Source organism: Akebia trifoliata, chromosome 2, assembly GCF_017979445.1.
Source record: "Akebia trifoliata isolate Shusen 1 chromosome 2, ASM1797944v1, whole genome shotgun sequence".
Lineage (NCBI taxonomy): Eukaryota > Viridiplantae > Streptophyta > Magnoliopsida > Ranunculales > Lardizabalaceae > Akebia > Akebia trifoliata.
In genome coordinates, this window is record NC_141376.1 from 12570998 (window position 1) to 12589115 (window position 18118).

At 33.6% G+C, this 18118-nt stretch overlaps 2 protein-coding genes across 10 annotated transcripts; one reads left to right on the forward strand and one right to left on the reverse strand.

The window, feature by feature from the left end:
• Window positions 1-320: 320 nt before the first annotated feature.
• Window positions 321-7903, forward strand: LOC147409620 (protein FAR1-RELATED SEQUENCE 5-like). Of its 7 annotated transcripts, none has more exons than XM_086430741.1 (6): window positions 321-739; window positions 2243-4559; window positions 4659-4762; window positions 4984-5084; window positions 7209-7285; window positions 7438-7903. In XM_086430741.1, the coding sequence occupies exons 2-3, from the start codon at window positions 2252-2254 to the stop codon at window positions 4712-4714; spliced, it is 2364 nt and encodes a 787-aa protein (XP_086286867.1). In that variant the 5' UTR covers window positions 321-739; window positions 2243-2251; the 3' UTR covers window positions 4715-4762; window positions 4984-5084; window positions 7209-7285; window positions 7438-7903. The 7 variants fall into 7 exon arrangements, with proteins under 7 accessions (XP_086286867.1, XP_086286886.1, XP_086286895.1 ...); XM_086430760.1 differs by having other exon boundaries at window positions 7441-7903; XM_086430769.1 differs by having other exon boundaries at window positions 7227-7285.
• Window positions 7904-8568: 665 nt separating this feature from the next.
• LOC147409621 (ubiquinone biosynthesis O-methyltransferase, mitochondrial-like) lies at window positions 8569-12862 on the reverse strand. 3 transcript variants are annotated; one of them, XR_015174745.1, is made up of 4 exons: window positions 12002-12857; window positions 10390-10456; window positions 9648-9797; window positions 8569-8974 (listed from the first exon to the last, which is right to left on the reverse strand). XR_015174745.1 is itself a non-coding variant. In XM_086430790.1 (4 exons), the coding sequence occupies exons 2-4, from the start codon at window positions 10402-10404 to the stop codon at window positions 8793-8795; spliced, it is 306 nt and encodes a 101-aa protein (XP_086286916.1). In that variant the 5' UTR covers window positions 10405-10456; window positions 12002-12862; the 3' UTR covers window positions 8569-8792. The 3 variants fall into 3 exon arrangements, 1 of the variants encoding a protein (XP_086286916.1); XR_015174746.1 differs by having other exon boundaries at window positions 10407-10456; window positions 12002-12854; XM_086430790.1 differs by having other exon boundaries at window positions 8569-8933; window positions 12002-12862.
• Window positions 12863-18118: the final 5256 nt, after the last annotated feature.

Here is an 18118-nt window from a genome sequence, read left to right on the forward strand (position 1 = left end):
TCGTTTCTCTTTGTACCATCTGCTTCGTTTAAACTCGACAGAACTGAAATCTGTTTCATTGAAACTCGACAGAAACCGAAAATCCCTCTCTTCTTCTTCGTTTTTCTCTCGTTTGAAACCCATACAAACCCATCGAAACCTTCTCTACTCTCGATTGAAAACCCAATCCATCGAAACCAATCTTTTGTTTCAAACAAAACCTCTCCTCTCCTCTCTGTTTCGTTGAACCTCGACAGAACAGAAACTCCATCTCTTCTTCTTCGTTTCAAAAACATACAAACCCATCGATAGAAAATCCAATCCATCGAAACCTCTCGATCCAACTCTTTTGTTTCAAACAAAACCTCTCCTTTCCTCTCTGTTTCGTTGAAACTCGACAAAACAGAAAATCCCTCTCTTCTTCTTCTTCGTTTTTCTCTGGACAGAAACCCAAACAAGAAAAAAATCCAACTCTTGTATGATTTTCGCAAGAAGAAAACCCTTCGTCCGTTTGAACATTGAAACCCAACTCTTTATTACTCTTCGTCTCTCCTCTCGACCGAGAACCCATCTCTCCTCTCGACTGAAAAATCAACCCATTGTCTCTCTCGATCGACTGAATCACAGGGAATAGATAGAATATCACGCTCTCTTTCTTAATAGAGAGAACCCAAAGCGAAGTAGCAGCAACTACATTGATCTCTCTCTCTCTCTCGATCGACGATTTCAAAGCATCCGAACGATTTTGGTACTTGCAGAGGTGACCTTCGATCCCAAATTTTTTTTACATAAAAAAGATTGATTTTATCTGTGTTTTATCCGTTCCCGATTATTTTTGGGTTTGATCGTTAATGCATTTTTTTATTTAATGAAATATAAATATTCGACTTTTGTTTGATGATATTTAATGGGTTGGATTGTTTCACAATATTCAACTTTTGTTTCACGATATTTAATGGGTTGGATTGTTTCACAATATTCGACTTTTGAAATGAAATATTTTTCAAACAGAACCTTCTATACCATTATTTCTAGATTGATTTTATCTGTGTTTTATCAATTCCTGAATATTTTTGGGTTTGATCGTTTATGCATTTTTTATATTTAATGAAATATAAATATTCGACTTTTGTTTGATGATATTTAACGGGTTGGATTGTTTCACGATATTCGACTTTTGTTTCACAATATTTAATGGGTTGGATTGTTTCATGATATTCGACTTTTGAAATGAAAAATTTTCAAACAGAACCTTCTATACCATTATTTCTAGATTGATTTTATCTGTGTTTTATCTGTTCCTGATTATTTTTGGGTTTGATCGTTAATGCATTTTTATATTTAATGAAATATAAATATTCGACTTTTGTTTGATGATATTTAATGGGTTGGATTGTTTTACGATATTCAACTTTTGTTTCACGATATTTAATGGGTTGGATTGTTTCACAATATTCGATTTTTGAAATGAAATATTTTTCAAACAGAACCTTCTATACCATTATTTCTAGATTGATTTTATCTGTGTTTTATCAATTCATGAATATTTTTGGGTTTGATCGTTAATGCATTTTTTATATTTAATGAAATATAAATATTCAACTTTTGTTTGACGATATTTAATGGGTTGGATTGTTTCACGATATTCGACTTTTGAAATGAAATTTTTTACAAACAGAACCTTCTATACCATTATTTCTAGATTTTCACGTAAAATTATGTTAAGTGAGGTATCTGTTAGTTTTACATTCTTATGGAATATCAAGCATGCTTATTTTGCTTGCCTTTACATTCGAATTAGGTAAATAAATCTTGTAAGTTTTTGTTTGTAGTTAGTTCCTTACAAATATCTAGAAAGATTATGTTATTCATAAATATTTGTAAAATGATATTGCACTTTAAACATGCCCCCTCGTGCCTACATCAAATTCATCGAGATCTACTCATTAAATAAGAGCACGAGGAATTGACTATGGTGAAACCTTTTTATTTCCTAAATGTGGAGATGAATCCCAATTGACTGTTGCAGTGTGATGCATGTGCATTTGCTATTTCAAAGCACATGTGAGTTTTAGGTATATAGAAGTATAATCTTAGTCAATAGATTTTGATGTCATAACATGGGATTTTAGATAGGTTATATGAGTAGAATATGGATAAAGGTGTTTTGAGATGGAATTGTTGCTGTTATATATTGAAAATCTTCATATTTCTACCATTTCTTAATTTGAAAATATAAGTCTTCGTCTCTTATCAATTGTAGAAATCCATCATGGATACTATCAGTGTTGAAAATTTGGGTGACGTGCCTATTGATGATATTGTGGGATCTTCAACAATGGAAGTAGATCGGGATGAGGATATTGAATGTCAGAGCCCAAACAAAGACGTCGAAATTTTAGCACCATATGTAGGGATGATTTTTGATTCTAGTATGGAAGCTCAAAAATATTATGAAGATTACGGACGTCAAAATGGATTTTGGACTCGTATTCGAGATACTACGAAGTCACGAAGGGGTTCAAATGAGGTGACTGCGATGACATTTGTTTGTTCACATCAAGGTAAATACACGCCAAAGATGGAAAAATCTGAGGCAACAATCGGGAACGAGATCGTGAAAAAGATAAGTAGGAGTACTTCAACTATTAAATGTGGATGTCAAGCGGCAATGCGAATTATACATGATGTATATACTACCCGATGGAAAGTGACGATCTTTAAAGACAACCATAATCACAAGGTAGTTACACCAGGGAGGAGAATATGTATGAGGTCAAATAGAAACATGCCAAAAGCAGCTAAAAATTTAGTTGAAGCATTCCAAAGAGAAAATCTGTCAGTTGGTAAAGTTTCAGCAATCCTTAGTGGTGATACAATTGGTTTCGATAATAGGGATTGTTACAATCATTTGAGAAATGTTAGACACAAGCAGTTAGAAGGGGGAGATGCACAGTCAGTGCTCATGTACTTTAAACGAAAACAGCTTGAAAACCCACAATTTTTTTATGTAATACAGTGTGATGACGATGGGAGGGCAACTAATTTTTTTTGGGTTGATGCTAGGTCACGAATGGCATATCAATCTTTTAGGGATGTGGTGACATTCGATACAACTTATCGTACAAACAAGTATGATATGCCATTCGCCCCTTTTACTGGAGTAAACCACCACTGGCAGTCTATACAATTTGGGGGTGCACTTCTACAAGATGAAACTGAGGTGACCTTCGTATGGTTGTTTGAGACCTGGCTTGAAGCAATGGGAGAACGACATCCAAAATCAATAATTACCGATCAAGATTTGGCAATGAGGAATGCGATTGCCAAAATTTTTCCAAACACGCGTCATCGTCTTTGTATATGGCACATCGAGAAAAAGTTCGCTGAGAAGTTACCACATGTATATTTTAAGAATTTTGAATTCAAGAATAAAATACAAAAGTGTATTTGGTCGACATACACTGAGGAGGATTTTGAGAAGGGGTGGAAGGTTGTGATCGAGGAAAATGGTTTGGAACAGAATGAATGGCTACAACAGTTGTTTCAAATACGGGAGTCGTGGGTACCTGTGTATAATCGTAATATTTTTTTTGCCGGTATGAATACTACGGGCCGTAGTGAAAGTACTAATTATTTTTTTGATGGGTTTGTTACTTCGAGATCAAATCTTAAGGAATTTGTTATTAAGCATGAGCAAGCTTTGAAGAAGAATATGAATGATGAGAGGAAAGAAGATTTTCATTCAGAACACAGGTTTCGATGTGTCAAAGATAACGAATTACTTCTGAAGAATGCGGCAAATGTTTACACCAGGAATTTGTTTGAAAAATTCAGTAATGAATGGGTGAATGTGATAAATTATAAAATTGAAGAAGAAAGAGTAACAGATGGTGGGTATCGATTGTATATTGTGAAAACTAAGTTTGGTGCGCCCGAGGAGTTTGTGGTTGAGTTTAATTTGGAAACATACAAGGGCACGTGCCAATGTAAGAAATTCGAATTTATGGGAATTCTTTGTCGACATTTTTTAAAAGTTTTTCATCGTCATGACATTGATTTTATACCTTCTCACTTTATTTTGGGAAGATGGACAAAAGAAGCTAATCGTAGTTTCAGAGTGAAGGATTCACTTACAATGGGTGATGAGAAAGAACAGTCTGAACCAATGAGACTTGAATATCTGTGTCAATACGGCACCAAATTAGCATGTATGGCCGCATCTTCAATCGAGGGATTCAAATTATTACGGGATAATTACGATGAAATGTGTAAAAAACTGTGTGAACTTGCACCTCGTGTAATGTCAGATCCTGCAATTGATTTAGGTGGAAAGTCTACAAATAATGAAGCTCAATTGTCCCAAGTGTTACTCTTGGATCCCAATATATCTCATACGAAGGGTAGGAAGAAAGATGAAAAGGGAAAAGAAAATATTCTCAATCCTGGTAGATTGAAGAGCAGTATTGAATTGGCCCAACAGAAGAAAAAAAGGAAATGTGCATTATGTCTAAAGTTCGGTCATGATAAACGAATTTGTCCTGAAAATCCTAATAAAAAGAAGATTGGATCTACCCAAGGTAAGTAATTTCATGTTTATCGTATGAATTGTAAATTCAGTGGGATGTTAATTATAATTTGAGTTGAACATCACATGTTTGCTTTTTTCCTTTTTTCAGGTGACGTAGGGGAACATCATGCATGGACGGATGAATTACAACAACCTTTTGAATAAGAAGGTTCTATTAAAGCATTGATCATGGTTCAAGATTTTTTGTTTAAGGTACTTCTTATTGAAATTCTTCACTTAGATATATTTTTAGCTTTAATGATGAAACATATATTTCTATTAGTGTTGTTGCTTTCAGACAAAGAGTTATTACAACTTCTTATTAAGTGAGAGTTTAAAATTCACTTTAGATTCTAATATAAGCAATCATCATCATTAACTAGTGTACCATGTACAGCTAAGCTTTAATATCATTCTTTGGACTTGTTCAACAGCTTCATTGTCTAACAAATATAGCAGAAATTTTGTTGGATACAGAGATGGGCACTAAAGCTTACTTGTCTGGTTCAAATGGCACTACAGAAGCAATCAAAAGGTATTACAAGTTCATTTTTCTGATTTCAATTTTTTTTTCCTTCTATTTTTGCATTTAAACACTTATTTATGGGTTAAGTCTTTGAATACGAAACAAATCATTTTATATTAGTAGGCTATAGTTGCCATCACTGAATATTATTAGCCCTTAATTACTTCTAAATAAGTAATTACTTCAGTATGATCAAAGCATTAGGAAGAACCCTAACCAGATATTTTATTCTAAAACTACTAACAGACTCTACCCACTAGATCACTAGTGCCTTCGACAATGATTTTGGAAAAGCATGGGCAACTCAAATTTAAAAACGAACTTGCTTCTTCTTTTTTTCTGATGAGTAAGCTGGACTTGAACCCACAGCCTCAAGGTTGTTTTGCAGTGTGTCAAACCAACCGAGCTATGGGTCTAAGCCCCAATCTTGCTTTTCAATTGCAATTACATTTAGATGGTTAGATACCAATTCTTAGATTCCCTCCAAATGTGGATGAGCTTCCAATATGATACAAAATTTTGATCCTCCATGTTTCCATCAAGAAGAAAGCTCAATTCCAAGAACCTTGGTATCTTTTTATGACCTCAACTGCAAAACTAAAGCAATCACCTCTCTTGGTCTCAGTAAAAACGGTTCATTTTCCGGGGAACAAGTTTCAGGACATATTAAGAAGAATAGTTGTGGAGATTGTATGAAACGTGACAAACATGGGCAGGAATGAAGAACACAGTGAATTGAAAGATAACCCTTCTACGAATAGTTAAAGAGCATAGGCATTCAAACATGAACTTGCTACGAAGTAGAGACAGGATGAGAAACCAACCAAACATTTAAAACAGACTTACATCTTTATCAATCAAATTGAAGGCTTTTTCCAGTATATTTTTCCTCATAGAGTCCATCCTCGAAACTTGCTTAACAAGCTGCAAAGAAGAGGAAGCATAAGCAAACATATTCATAAGATAGTGTAGCAAACACTCTTTCATGGAGCAAATTGTTGTAGTTGAAGAAACTTGGTTGTGAGACATGTGAAGTACACCTTTATCTCTTCAATAGAAGGAAAAAAAAATAATATATATAGGAATATTAGAGCAGCATTCGGCCCTCTATTCATACCTACAAGAGCACGTGAGAAGAAGGGAAAATGTACCTGCTCTTTGAAGCTATCGTATACAACAAGGAGGATCAGGTTGGTGAGAAAGTACACCCCCAATAAAATGATTTTTTTCCCCCTATCTTTATGATTTGGATTTTGTATTCGTTATTTATTTTAAAAGTTAGTATCCCTTAGATAAAAATAGCACATACTAAATATTTAAAAAATGCTATAATCCTTTCATTGGTATGAAACATTTGAGGGGTCTATTTAATGAAGAAGATGTCAAAGGCAAACAGATCATTCAATTTGGAGCAATGGAAGAGAATAAAGAGAATGAGGGAAGGGAATTGGAAGAGAAGCAGGAACAACAACTAGAAAACTCATTACAGATTCTTACCTTGGACAAAGATTGTTCAATTTGGAGCCAAAGTTCCATTTGAATTCATCAACACCCCCATTTGGAAGCAAAATACCCAGCAACCTATGCATGAGGCACCAAATAGTGTTGTCCTTTGTAGCCCCAGATGTGTTTGATGAGAAGTTAAGTTTGCTAAGGAAGGCGACGTGGTGGCCTTGAAGAAATGCTTGGGTACCAACATGGCCTTTGCAGTCGCACCAAAGGCATTGACCCTTGCGCATGATCTCATTTTGGCACCAAAAACAGTATCTTTGGGGCTATTTTTGTCTTTCACTCCAGAGTATTGTTTAATCCCAAGAGTGTCCTTACTAAAGTTGCATTGCATATTTTTATCTTTCATAACAGTGGATAAATATCTATAAGGACTTATTTGGAAGAAGACAGTTGGGAGTGAAAGTTGACAACTAAAAGAAATTAGAGAGTGTTGACAACTAAAAGAAATTTAGAGAGTTATTACAACTTCTTATTAAGTGAGTTTAAAATTCACTTTAGATTCTAATATAAGCAATCATCATCATTAACTAGTGTGCCATGTACAGCTAAGCTTTAATATCATTCTTTGGACTTGTTCAACAGCTTCATTGTCTAACAAATATTGTCTAACAAATATAGCAGAAATTTTGTTGGATACAGAGATGGGCACTAAAGCTTACTTGTCTGGTTCAAATGGCACTATAGAAAGCAATCAAAAGGTATTACAAGTTCATTTTTCTGATTTCAATTTTTTTTCCTTCTATTTTTGCATTTAAACACTTATTTATGGGTTAAGGACACATTATCTTAGTCCTCATGATAAAAATTTATTGCCTATTCTTTTCTTTTTCTTTTTTTTTTGTCTCCACAGCAGCTGTGAAACTTTCTCAGAAAAAGAAATGAAAGTTTCCATTTCTGGTATCTATGATCAAGGCCGCTTAGATGAAGTGCTAAGTCAAATTGCATTACTGAAGGTGAAGAACAAATCTATGGAAGGTGAGCTGAAAGATATGCAGGAGAGATACTCAGAAATAAGTCTCTCAAGTTTGCAGAGGTAGAAGGTGAAAGGCAACAACCTGAATGTTTTAATGGATCTATCGTCGATGTTTCTGTCGTTTCAGTTTCTCCTTGATGCAGTTCCCTTGGGGGATTTATTCCGAAACTGTGGAATCTTTGCTATGTAGATCTTCTATATTTTGTCTTCAGAATTAGTTTTGCAAAAGGTTTAGGGGGTACTTTTGAGTTTTATGATGAGATGTATTGTTGCCCCTATTATTTAAGCATGTGATGAGACCCTCTTTCTGCCTTTTAATCAAATGAAGCTGAACCTTACACCATATTTTAATCCTTTCTCTAGGCTGTGATTAATGCCTACTATTTGGATGTGATGTGTAGCCATGGTGAGCTTTTTCATCTCAAGCCCGAACCATATGCTTAAACACGAGAATTTCAAGGTCTTAGTAAAAAATGCTCAAATTCAATAACTAGACATTATCAATCAAGCTGATGTGGGTGTACCATGATAAGCTTTTTCATCTCAAGCCCGAACCATATACTTAAACACGAGAATTTCAAGGTCTTAGTAAAAAATGCTCAAATTCAATAATTAGACATTGTCAATCAAGCTGATGTGGGTGTAAATGGTACACAAGTTTCTAATATGGTACCCAATGGGAGATAAGTTGAAGATCACATTATTGCGAAGATAGTCCCTTTTGATCCTCAAGTTGGAGATAATAAACTGATGTATCCTACCATGTGTCCTATGTCAGAGTACATATTCAAAAGCGTTGAACACCCACCATTTGAGGTGTCCATCTTGATGTGTCATTACAGCTTGTAATGTCCGTTCGTAATGGCTGCCATGACTATAAATTGATTTTCATGCTGAACAAACGTCAATAAGACTATAACCTGATGGCTTCTTCAACATCCTATCTTTAATCATTCTCCTAATAATTATTATAATTAACAAGATCAAGTCCAACTTAAATAAGACAGGCAAAAGATAATAAATAATTAAAGTCAATATACAATATACATTCACTTACTAAGTTCAAAGAAAATACAGACCCATGAATAAAGACAATATGAAAATAATTATACAAATTACATGCAATCTCTTGAATACATTGGATTTTTTCTTGAACTCCACATACTTCACTTCATCGAATTCTTGTTTCAAGTCATGGAATTGATCCTCTACTTCATGGAATTTTTCTTCAACTATCTCACGAGTACGCTTATCTTTGATAAAGTGTCTTGTGGCTTCCTCGTACGATGAAAATGACTTGAAACAAGCTGACGGACATCTATCCACGTACTGGTGACATTCTTCCCAGGTGGAAAATATACCCGTCTTTCTCCCTACAAAGACAACATAAAATTTGCCCATTTTGATAGCAAACCTGACAAAACCAATTGTGAGTGGTTTCATAAAATTTTAAGAGTTCTTATAATTATTCCTATAACAACTTCGTTTTAATATCAATAACACTTAAAACAGCAATAACATATGGTTCAATACAAACAATAATTACAATAGGGAAGATATATAAGAGCTGCTATATGTATATCTTCAACCCAAAAAGTCTCAACCATGGCTAAACCATTATTCAGATATATCTCATCATTTTAATTTATTCAAAAAATCAATAAATAAAAGAATGATATATATAAAAATCATGTAATTCATTGATTCTGACCTTAAGAGTTTGGCATCATTGGTTCTTTACTATGTTTGAGTATTCTAGGTTGAATTTGGATCATACATAATCCGATTCAACAAATCTGATTGTAGGCTTCATTGTATCCTAATGGCAATTTTTCTTTAGACCCATTGTGTACATAAGGTTCAATCCAAAAGGGGAGAATAATTATCTAAAAGAGATCAATTCTTAGTCAAGCCTTGAAGTCATAGCGATCTCGTTCAATTTCCTTCATCGAATTTCTTCTAGTTTCCATACACATTTTCCAACAAATGGAATCAAATCCATATCACTTTCCAATGCCATTGAAAGAGATGTCACCCTGGAAACTAATAGAAGAAGATATGCTATAAAGAAGGTAAAACAAACATACCCAATGGAGGAGGTACTCAGCGGCTACAATTGCAGTAGCAAATGATCTCATAGAGCGGTTAATCGTAGATATCAAAGTGGCTCCATTGGAAACAGTTAATGTTGCCAAGGACTTGCAGAACTCGGCAGGATATGCTACGTGTTCAATCACCTGCACTAGAAATCTTCAGTTCTCAAATAAATTATGACGTGTAAAGTTTTCTTCTTCCTGATTTAATGCTGATTGATATGTTCAATAACTGAACTTAGCAAGGTGTGATATTACCTTTTATTGGACGAGAGAACATTCAGCAAAAATAAATTAAACCTTAGAAGTTTAATAAAGCAAGTGCATAGATTTCCAAATGAAATAACCAGGTTTATAGTCGAGTTCCTTTTTAGGAAGAAAAAAAAAACATCCATGCATGTGGTCCTGCTACCCATTGAAATGAATAACATCGAACATGGCAGTTCAATATAAAAGGTCTAAAATGTCCCAGAACTCAATCAGGTAGCTGTACTCTATTTTATACAGTTAACCTTATTAAAGGAGTCTGGTATAGAATTGCACCATTCTTGGGATAATAATCCACTTGAGTTTTCAGGCCATTCCTCCCTCTCTAAGTTCTATTTTCCACCGAACCAATCTGAGTCCTCCATATAAAAAGAAGGTATACAAGTGTTTGATCCAAAAAAGGAAAAATAGTAGTAGTAGTAGTAGTAGTAGTAGTAGTGGTCATAGTCATAGTATTATCCTTTCTTACCCTTATTAATAGCATACCTCGAGAGCAATCACCACATCAAACTCCCTCTGTTCTTCAACCAACTTTTCTGTCAACATAATTGCATTCATATAAGCTTTCAAATACTTATTTCTAGATCTTTAGCTTGTGATAAGTTTAAGATGAAGAAACATCACATAGAACCAGACAATTTTTTATTTTTTACAATAAGCAAATGAGGTTACTAATTAGTAAGCGAAGGTTGGTTTTGAATCCAGATTGTAGTATCAACACTCACAGAATTTAAACAACTAAGCAAGTAGGCATTTTCACAGAACCAGAAAAATATTGTAAAACACAGATCAATCAAGTATTATTAGATGTTACACGTGTTATTAAAGAAACTTAACAACAAAATGACTGTACCCAGTTTAGTTGAGCTCCTGAGGTGGAGAGATTTCTCATTGAATTTTCTCGATGAACAAAACAGGGAAAAAGGAAGAGGATTTAAAAAATCTGCATACATACATGCAGTAAATGAAGGTATGGAGTTCCCTAACTGCTAGTTTTATGCTCTTCAGACTCGTACTGGCACCAGTTAATTTTATGTGTTTGGTGAACCATAAACTCTAGTTGATTGTAGGCCATATTTTGAAAATTTATTAATGTTACATTGTTTTTTCATATGTCCCTTGATCCGTTCCCTATACAAACACCTTTGATTTGTTAGAGACACACCATGTGCATCAAAGAGATATTTCCATGTGAGAATTGTAATTCTTTGTGAAGTAATAAGAAATTAAGATAAACTAAACCAATAACAAGAAAATTATCAAAATCAAATGTATATTCGTGCACATGGCCGAAAATGGTCTAACTCACATCCATTGTTAACTTCTCTTGTCCCATAGGTGACTCTAATAGGTAAAGTTCTATTATAACATTCCCTATAACTCTACCAATAACCAAAGGATCCCTGATCTCCTTATGCATTGAGGACTAATGAAGGAAATCAAATTAATGAGTATTGTTGGGGTGGTTGAAGAAGATGAACTAGAAATTCACAATAAGTACGTATTTTCTCTTTCCCTATGAAGTTAAGTGAGCCTTAGTGCTTGTATTCCAATGGACTGATTTATTAAGTGATCAATTGGGAGGAATTCCATTACTTTGGTTATTAAAATATCTATACCTGCTCTATGATTCCTAAGATTCGAAATCAATTATGATTTGGAAGTATAATAATTCTTTTTGATATCTTTATGACATGGTGCAAGGCCATTCAACAAGTCACATTCTTATAAAAATGTTGAGGGAAAGTTCATTGAATTTGTGAAAAAAATAAATTGTGATATACAATTGTTCAATTGTTCAATCTTACAAGTTTAATTCACTAAGATAATTAAAGAAACATAATTCACAAGGGGTAAGGGGGCATACAACTGATATAGTTATTTACGACATGGATTTGAGAAACCGTCGACTTTCAAAAATGAGAAATTATATACCCTGCCAACAGAGGACCTCCGTATCTCAGAAAATTCTACTTTTCATTTTTCTTGATGAACCAAAACATAGACAACCTTATTTTTATCGAAAATTTTCTAATAATTATTATAATTATTCCAATAGAGAGAGAAAGAGAGGGAGAGACCTGTATTTTGGGGTATAGAGATCGACCAAAGCTCAGACAATGATCCGAATTAAGTCACTGTTAGGGTTCTTTGAAGCCGTCGACTGAACAAGAGAGAGATCAATGTCGATCGATCGAGAGACGGATCGAGAGAGTTCGAGTTCTTTGAACCTGTCAATCGAGTCTTTGAAACCTTTGTTTTGTTTTTAGGATTTCCTGTTGCAATCGGCGAAGGGTTCAAAGGAAACGAAGATACTTGGATTTACTTTACTGTCGATCGAGAGAGACAATGGATTGGGTTTTCAATCGAGAGGAGAGATGGGATTTCTGTGGAGAGAAAAACGAAGAAGAGAGGTTTTGTTTTGTTTTTAGGATTTCCTGTTTAAGGGTTCCAATCGGCGAAGGTTCGAAGGAAACGAAGAGAGTTGGATCGAGAGGTTTCGATGGATTGGATTTTCTATCGATGGGTTTGTATGTTTTTGAAACGAAGAAGAAGAGATGGAGTTTCTGTTCTGTCGAGGTTCAACGAAACAGAGAGGAGAGGAGAGGTTTTGTTTGAAACAAAAGATTGGTTTCGATGGATTGGGTTTTCAATCGAGAGTAGAGAAGGTTTCGATGGGTTTGTATGGGTTTCAAACGAGAGAAAAACGAAGAAGAAGAGAGGGATTTTCGGTTTCTGTCGAGTTTCAATGAAACAGATTTCAGTTCTGTCGAGTTTAAACGAAGCAGATGGTACAAAGAGAAACGAGGGAAAAGTTGAGGGAGTGCGTTGAAAAAAAACGAAATCCCGTTTCCTTCGTTGAAGTGATGTTTCTCTCCATCTGAAGCGTCCGTTAAACTCCATCTAACGTCTCCAAAACATGGGTTTCTTAGACGTTTTCCAAAACGTCCGTCGAACCGCTCCCATATATATATATATATATATATATATATATATATATATATATATATATATATATATATATTTATTGGAGTTCAAACATAACGGGCTGCATGCATAGCTTAATTTAGAACCTAGGTGTTTCAAATTCCAACAAAAACTTGTCATGTAGACACCTTACCTTAATTATAGGAAGAGTCATGATGAATACATGCGGTAAATCATACGCGATCTGTACGTGATTGACATGACAGGAGCATAAAACCAAAAATCTTTTTCTTCAGGATACATAAGAAAAAATGTCTACAATTTTGTGCCCTTGCCGTATCAGTTGCATACAAACCACATATGATGGATCGCGTGTATTCATCAGTGTTTTTATAGGAATGAAACACCGTATCGGATCTTGAGTCTAAGAAAAATGCTAAAGTGAGTTAAAATAACATCTAAATAGCTCTATCGAAAGATAAAATGTTGATGCTTTCCTCGAGATACAAACTTTACTCGAGAAGAATTGATGAATCTTTGCGCATATTCCTACTTCAATTGTTATTTCGAGTTATTATAGCAAGACTCTTTGATTAATCATCAAAGACTCGATTTATCAAAAAAAACAATAAATGGGTATTACAAGCTGAGCCAAGCCAATCCAAGGAGCCAAGCTTACTTGAAATCTTCTCTCTTTCTCTCTCTCTCTCTCTCTCTCTCTTGCTTGGCTGGCAGACAGTGTAGACTAAGATACACGAAATGAAGTGGCGAGAAAAATTTTGTATGTATCCCATATTTTTCTCTAGATATCTGGTTGGCACTAAAATTATGCCACGTGGCATGAACTGTAGCCACACATTTTCAGCATTTATATGTAAGGCTTTGGATGAAGTTTTTGCTGATCTATGAATCCGACGGTTGGAATTTACCCATCAACATCAAGTGGGACACACATCGAAAAGGCTGTCACCTCACAAATTTGATACGACCCACACAAACAGGAAAAAGCGACCAACATAAATTTTTTGCCGAAAGGATAGTTATGTCATATTGTCATTAATTAATTTATGTTTACAAAAATACCCTCGGATCATGACACCTATACACTTGTGTGTGTGTGGGGGAGGGACCTATAGAATAATATAGGTTTTGACATTTGCACGTGTGCCACGTTTAGTGCTAGTTTCAACAGCTAATGTCATGTCCAGAAACTTCTCCATTTAGTAGGCCCACCTATCATTACGTTTTAAACACCACAACTTGCACAGTTGCACCTATCTCTATTATAAGAGAGATTCTATTGCCACGCCAACTTTTTTACCTAACCCCATCCAATTCATCTATAAATCAATTCAGAACACGGCAAAAATTTGAAAAATTTGAGTTCTATTCAATTTTGAATTGTAAAAATTTGATCTAAAATTCAACAAAAATTTTAATAAATAGAAAATATGTGATATATGCTTCATAGGTATATTATCCATTTAATTTTAAAAGTTAAAAAATGAAAAATTCAACTATATGATTGTGATGTTAATAATAATGGGGATAATGAAATTGGTGATGTTAATGGTGATGATAATAATGATGGTGGTGATAATGAGGACATTGAGATTATTGTTCCACTGATTTTTGAGTCGTGTTGGGGTGATACAAGATTTACTATGATTCTCACAATTTTGACGTGAAGATGTATACATAATCATAGATGATTTTACTTGTATCACGAGGAAACACATCTATGGTTAAATGTACATCCCGCGTCAGAGTTGTGAGAATCGCAATAAATATCCTGTGTCATTCCAGTATTTTCCTTGATTTTTAAAAGAAGACCAAAGTCAAAGGACAAATTATGTAGAGGGTCATGTAATTACCATTTTAAAGATAAAAGGGACATTTGTCATGTAAAAATATGGATTCCTCCAAAATTTTGAAGCATGACTGCTTCAAAGTTGGTTTATGCTACACGTCACAACTTACGAGTTTACACTTTGCAACATACAATAAGTTCTAGTAGCATTTTCTTTTTCACCGAATTTTATAAAAATTCGTAAAAAAAATAAAAATGTTTTATTCTTTTCAAACTTAAAATTCATGAATTATTTAGAACAACTCAATAATCCGGAGAATAATACTTTCATTAAAAAAAATGAAAAATTCATGAATTTTTCAAGAATTAAACGAGAGATTACTAACAAGAATCAATCATCAAAGAACTTGCACACATTGGAGTGCCGTTAACAAAAGTCAGTTAGGTAATAGAAGCTGTCTAGTTATATTTTATTGTTATTTAATAGAAAGATGAAATAACAATGTTTTAGAAATTGGATTCATAATCCAACCGAAACAAAAGGGTTCAATTCGGTCCAAACAATTTGAATTTGTTAAATAATTTTAAATATATAAATATACATTAAAAGATAGCCCAAAAATTAATATAGAGGAACTATTTATTCTTGAATTTATTTATTTTTGCATATATTTGAGTGGCCTTGAAAATCATAGAAGCCAGAATCATTTGAGCTTTCCTCTTATTGGGATTTCTGCCCTTTTAATATTTTATTTTAAAATTCATCATTTCTCCTTTGGTAGTTAAGAAGTATGTTTCATTCATCATTTTATAATGGATAAAATTAAGACCCATTGAATGGTTCCCTTTTCATTTGAATTTTACTTAAAAATGGAAGAGGGAGAGATGGTCGTTAATTGATCACGACCATCCAACCAGTCAAGTCCCGATAATCCTAACCATCCGATCAATTTCATCATTTTGGAAAGCTTACGAAATGGTGGGTGACATTTTGATTGGTGTAAAAATCTTTAATAATTTTTTATTCACACTTTGTACTGGGGTGTTATGATGAGACGATCATGTCATATTTACTTCCCTCACCTCTTAAATGAAACCTAGTCTGAAAGTCAAGTAGATCGATGGACGTTAATTATCTAATTTACGACTAACATTTGAAAAGTTGAAAAGTACATCATTATAAGATATAGGACAATAATTCATTCATTCATGTTAGTTCAGTTAACTCAAAAAAAATGACTCGAGAAATGAAAGAAATCGTACTGAAATTCAACGATCAAGATTTCATGTTGTCATTAAAGCAAAATGAGTGATTTGTGGGTAGAAGGAATTATCATTTTACGCTGTTAGAAGATTATGGTGAAGTACAATAATTGAAAATATATAAAAATAGAGGAAAATTATAATGGGTTTTAGTCTTATAGCCTTAATAAATTTAATACAAGTTATCAATCACTATTACAAATGTCAATGCCCTTGACTTGCGGTAAACAAGCAATGCTTGATATGTGAAAATTCAAAAATATCCTTAATATTTTTGAAAGGACAAAAATGCATTCACATTTATCAATTTACTTCCACCACATTTTATGTTTATTGGTAAGTTTGTTTTTAATGAGTTTAATAACTCACTACTGGCAGGATTTGAATCCAAGTCCTACGTATCGTCACCCAAAGATTTTACTAACTAAACTAACTGGCACTTGTCATTTTACTTTCACTACTTGTACAACTTGAAGATGTTTAAGATCAATTTGAAGCATGGTTTTAAACTCGGTATCACGTCTCATCTCGTTCAGCTCCTATACCTAATTGACTTAGATGATATGTCTCGTCTCATTCGACATTGAGACAATGGTTTTTAATCATTTAAAAATTTTGAAAAAAATTCATAAATGAACCCAAAAAAATATATAATTAAAAAAAAAATTGATTTGAGGGTGAAAGAATAGAGGGTTAAGATGTAACTCGTTTGTCTCGGTTAACTCGAACGAGATTTTGAAAATCTTGTTTGATACATCCCATTTAACTTGTGAGTTAATCATTTTCTGTGCTGTCTCGTTTGTATTGCCCGAGATATTGGAAAATATCATCTGAGATGAGTCGCTTATCTCACGATACGCGATCATCTTAAAATATTTTGTGAGTTGGTCTCATTCAACTCCGATACCAAGTTAACTCAAGCAAATGTCTTGGTCTTAAACGAGTTTAAAAACCTTGATTTGAAGTATAAAAAAAATAGATTAAAAATGTAGTGATCATGGACAATAACAGACAAAAATAGAGAGAGAATGGGAAAGAAGAGGAAGAATGAAAGGGGAAAGAGATGAGTAAAAGCTTAAAGAGGAGGAAGAAGATTGAAGGACAATGAAATTTTGTAGAAAGATAAAAAAGAAAAATGAATTTTTAAACCCCCAAACCAAAAAATAGAATAATAATTGATCAAACAATGTAGGCTGATTCAATTTTAATGATTTTCTTTTCGAAAATTAAATGAAATAATGGAATTTTGTAACTCAAATTACTTTTACTCATTGCCAATCAAAATTCTGACTTTTTTCAAGGGGGGTAGACCTAATATTGAATCAAACACAGGTAAACCTAATATCACACATTTTATAAGGGGTAAGTCAAAAAAAACCAATAGCTTGGAGCTCTTAAGGGCAATTCGGACTCAAATTTGAGTAAAAGCTTCATTTATTATTTAGCACTCCTCTACTTAACTCAAATTCAACTTTTAAATCTGACTCAAATTTGAGTAAAAGCTTCATTTATTATTTAGCACTCCTCTACTTAAGTCAAATTCAACTTTTAAATCTGACTCAAATTTGAATTTGAGAATAAGAACTATCCTCTAAATTATGGGCTTTTGTCGTTGTACATTTTATCATTTATTTAAAAGATAAAAATCCAATTAAAAGTATATAAAAACAAATACAGCTTAAGATCATCAAATGAGTTCCCTCTTTAGGAACCCAAGAATGAAATTTCTCAAAACTTCTATAGGATGAACTTGGGAAAACCTTTCTCAATGAACCCTAACCTCTATGCAATACAGTTAACCATATCTATTTGCCATAGGCCCTCACCTCATAATAATTTAGTAAGATTTAAAATCACTAAGCGTCGTTAAGCCCACATAGATTACAACATTGGCAATCCAACACCATATCTCTCTAGATTTCAAAGAAAAACTCAGATTATTAAAAATAAAAACATAAACTTTTTTGAGTTTGGTCTAAGGTGTTGAAAATGAAGGGCCACTAAACTTTAAATTCTTTCCAACAGCCCAAATACACGCTAATTGCTAAGATTCCAAATTTTAAAATTAAATTTCAATGGTAAATAATAACTTTTTTTTTTTTTTCCGAAAGATCTTGAAATTGTGTGATCTACATCCCCGTGACATCTGATCATGTATTTGGATCTCGCATCTGATTATGTGTTTGGAGGGAGCGGA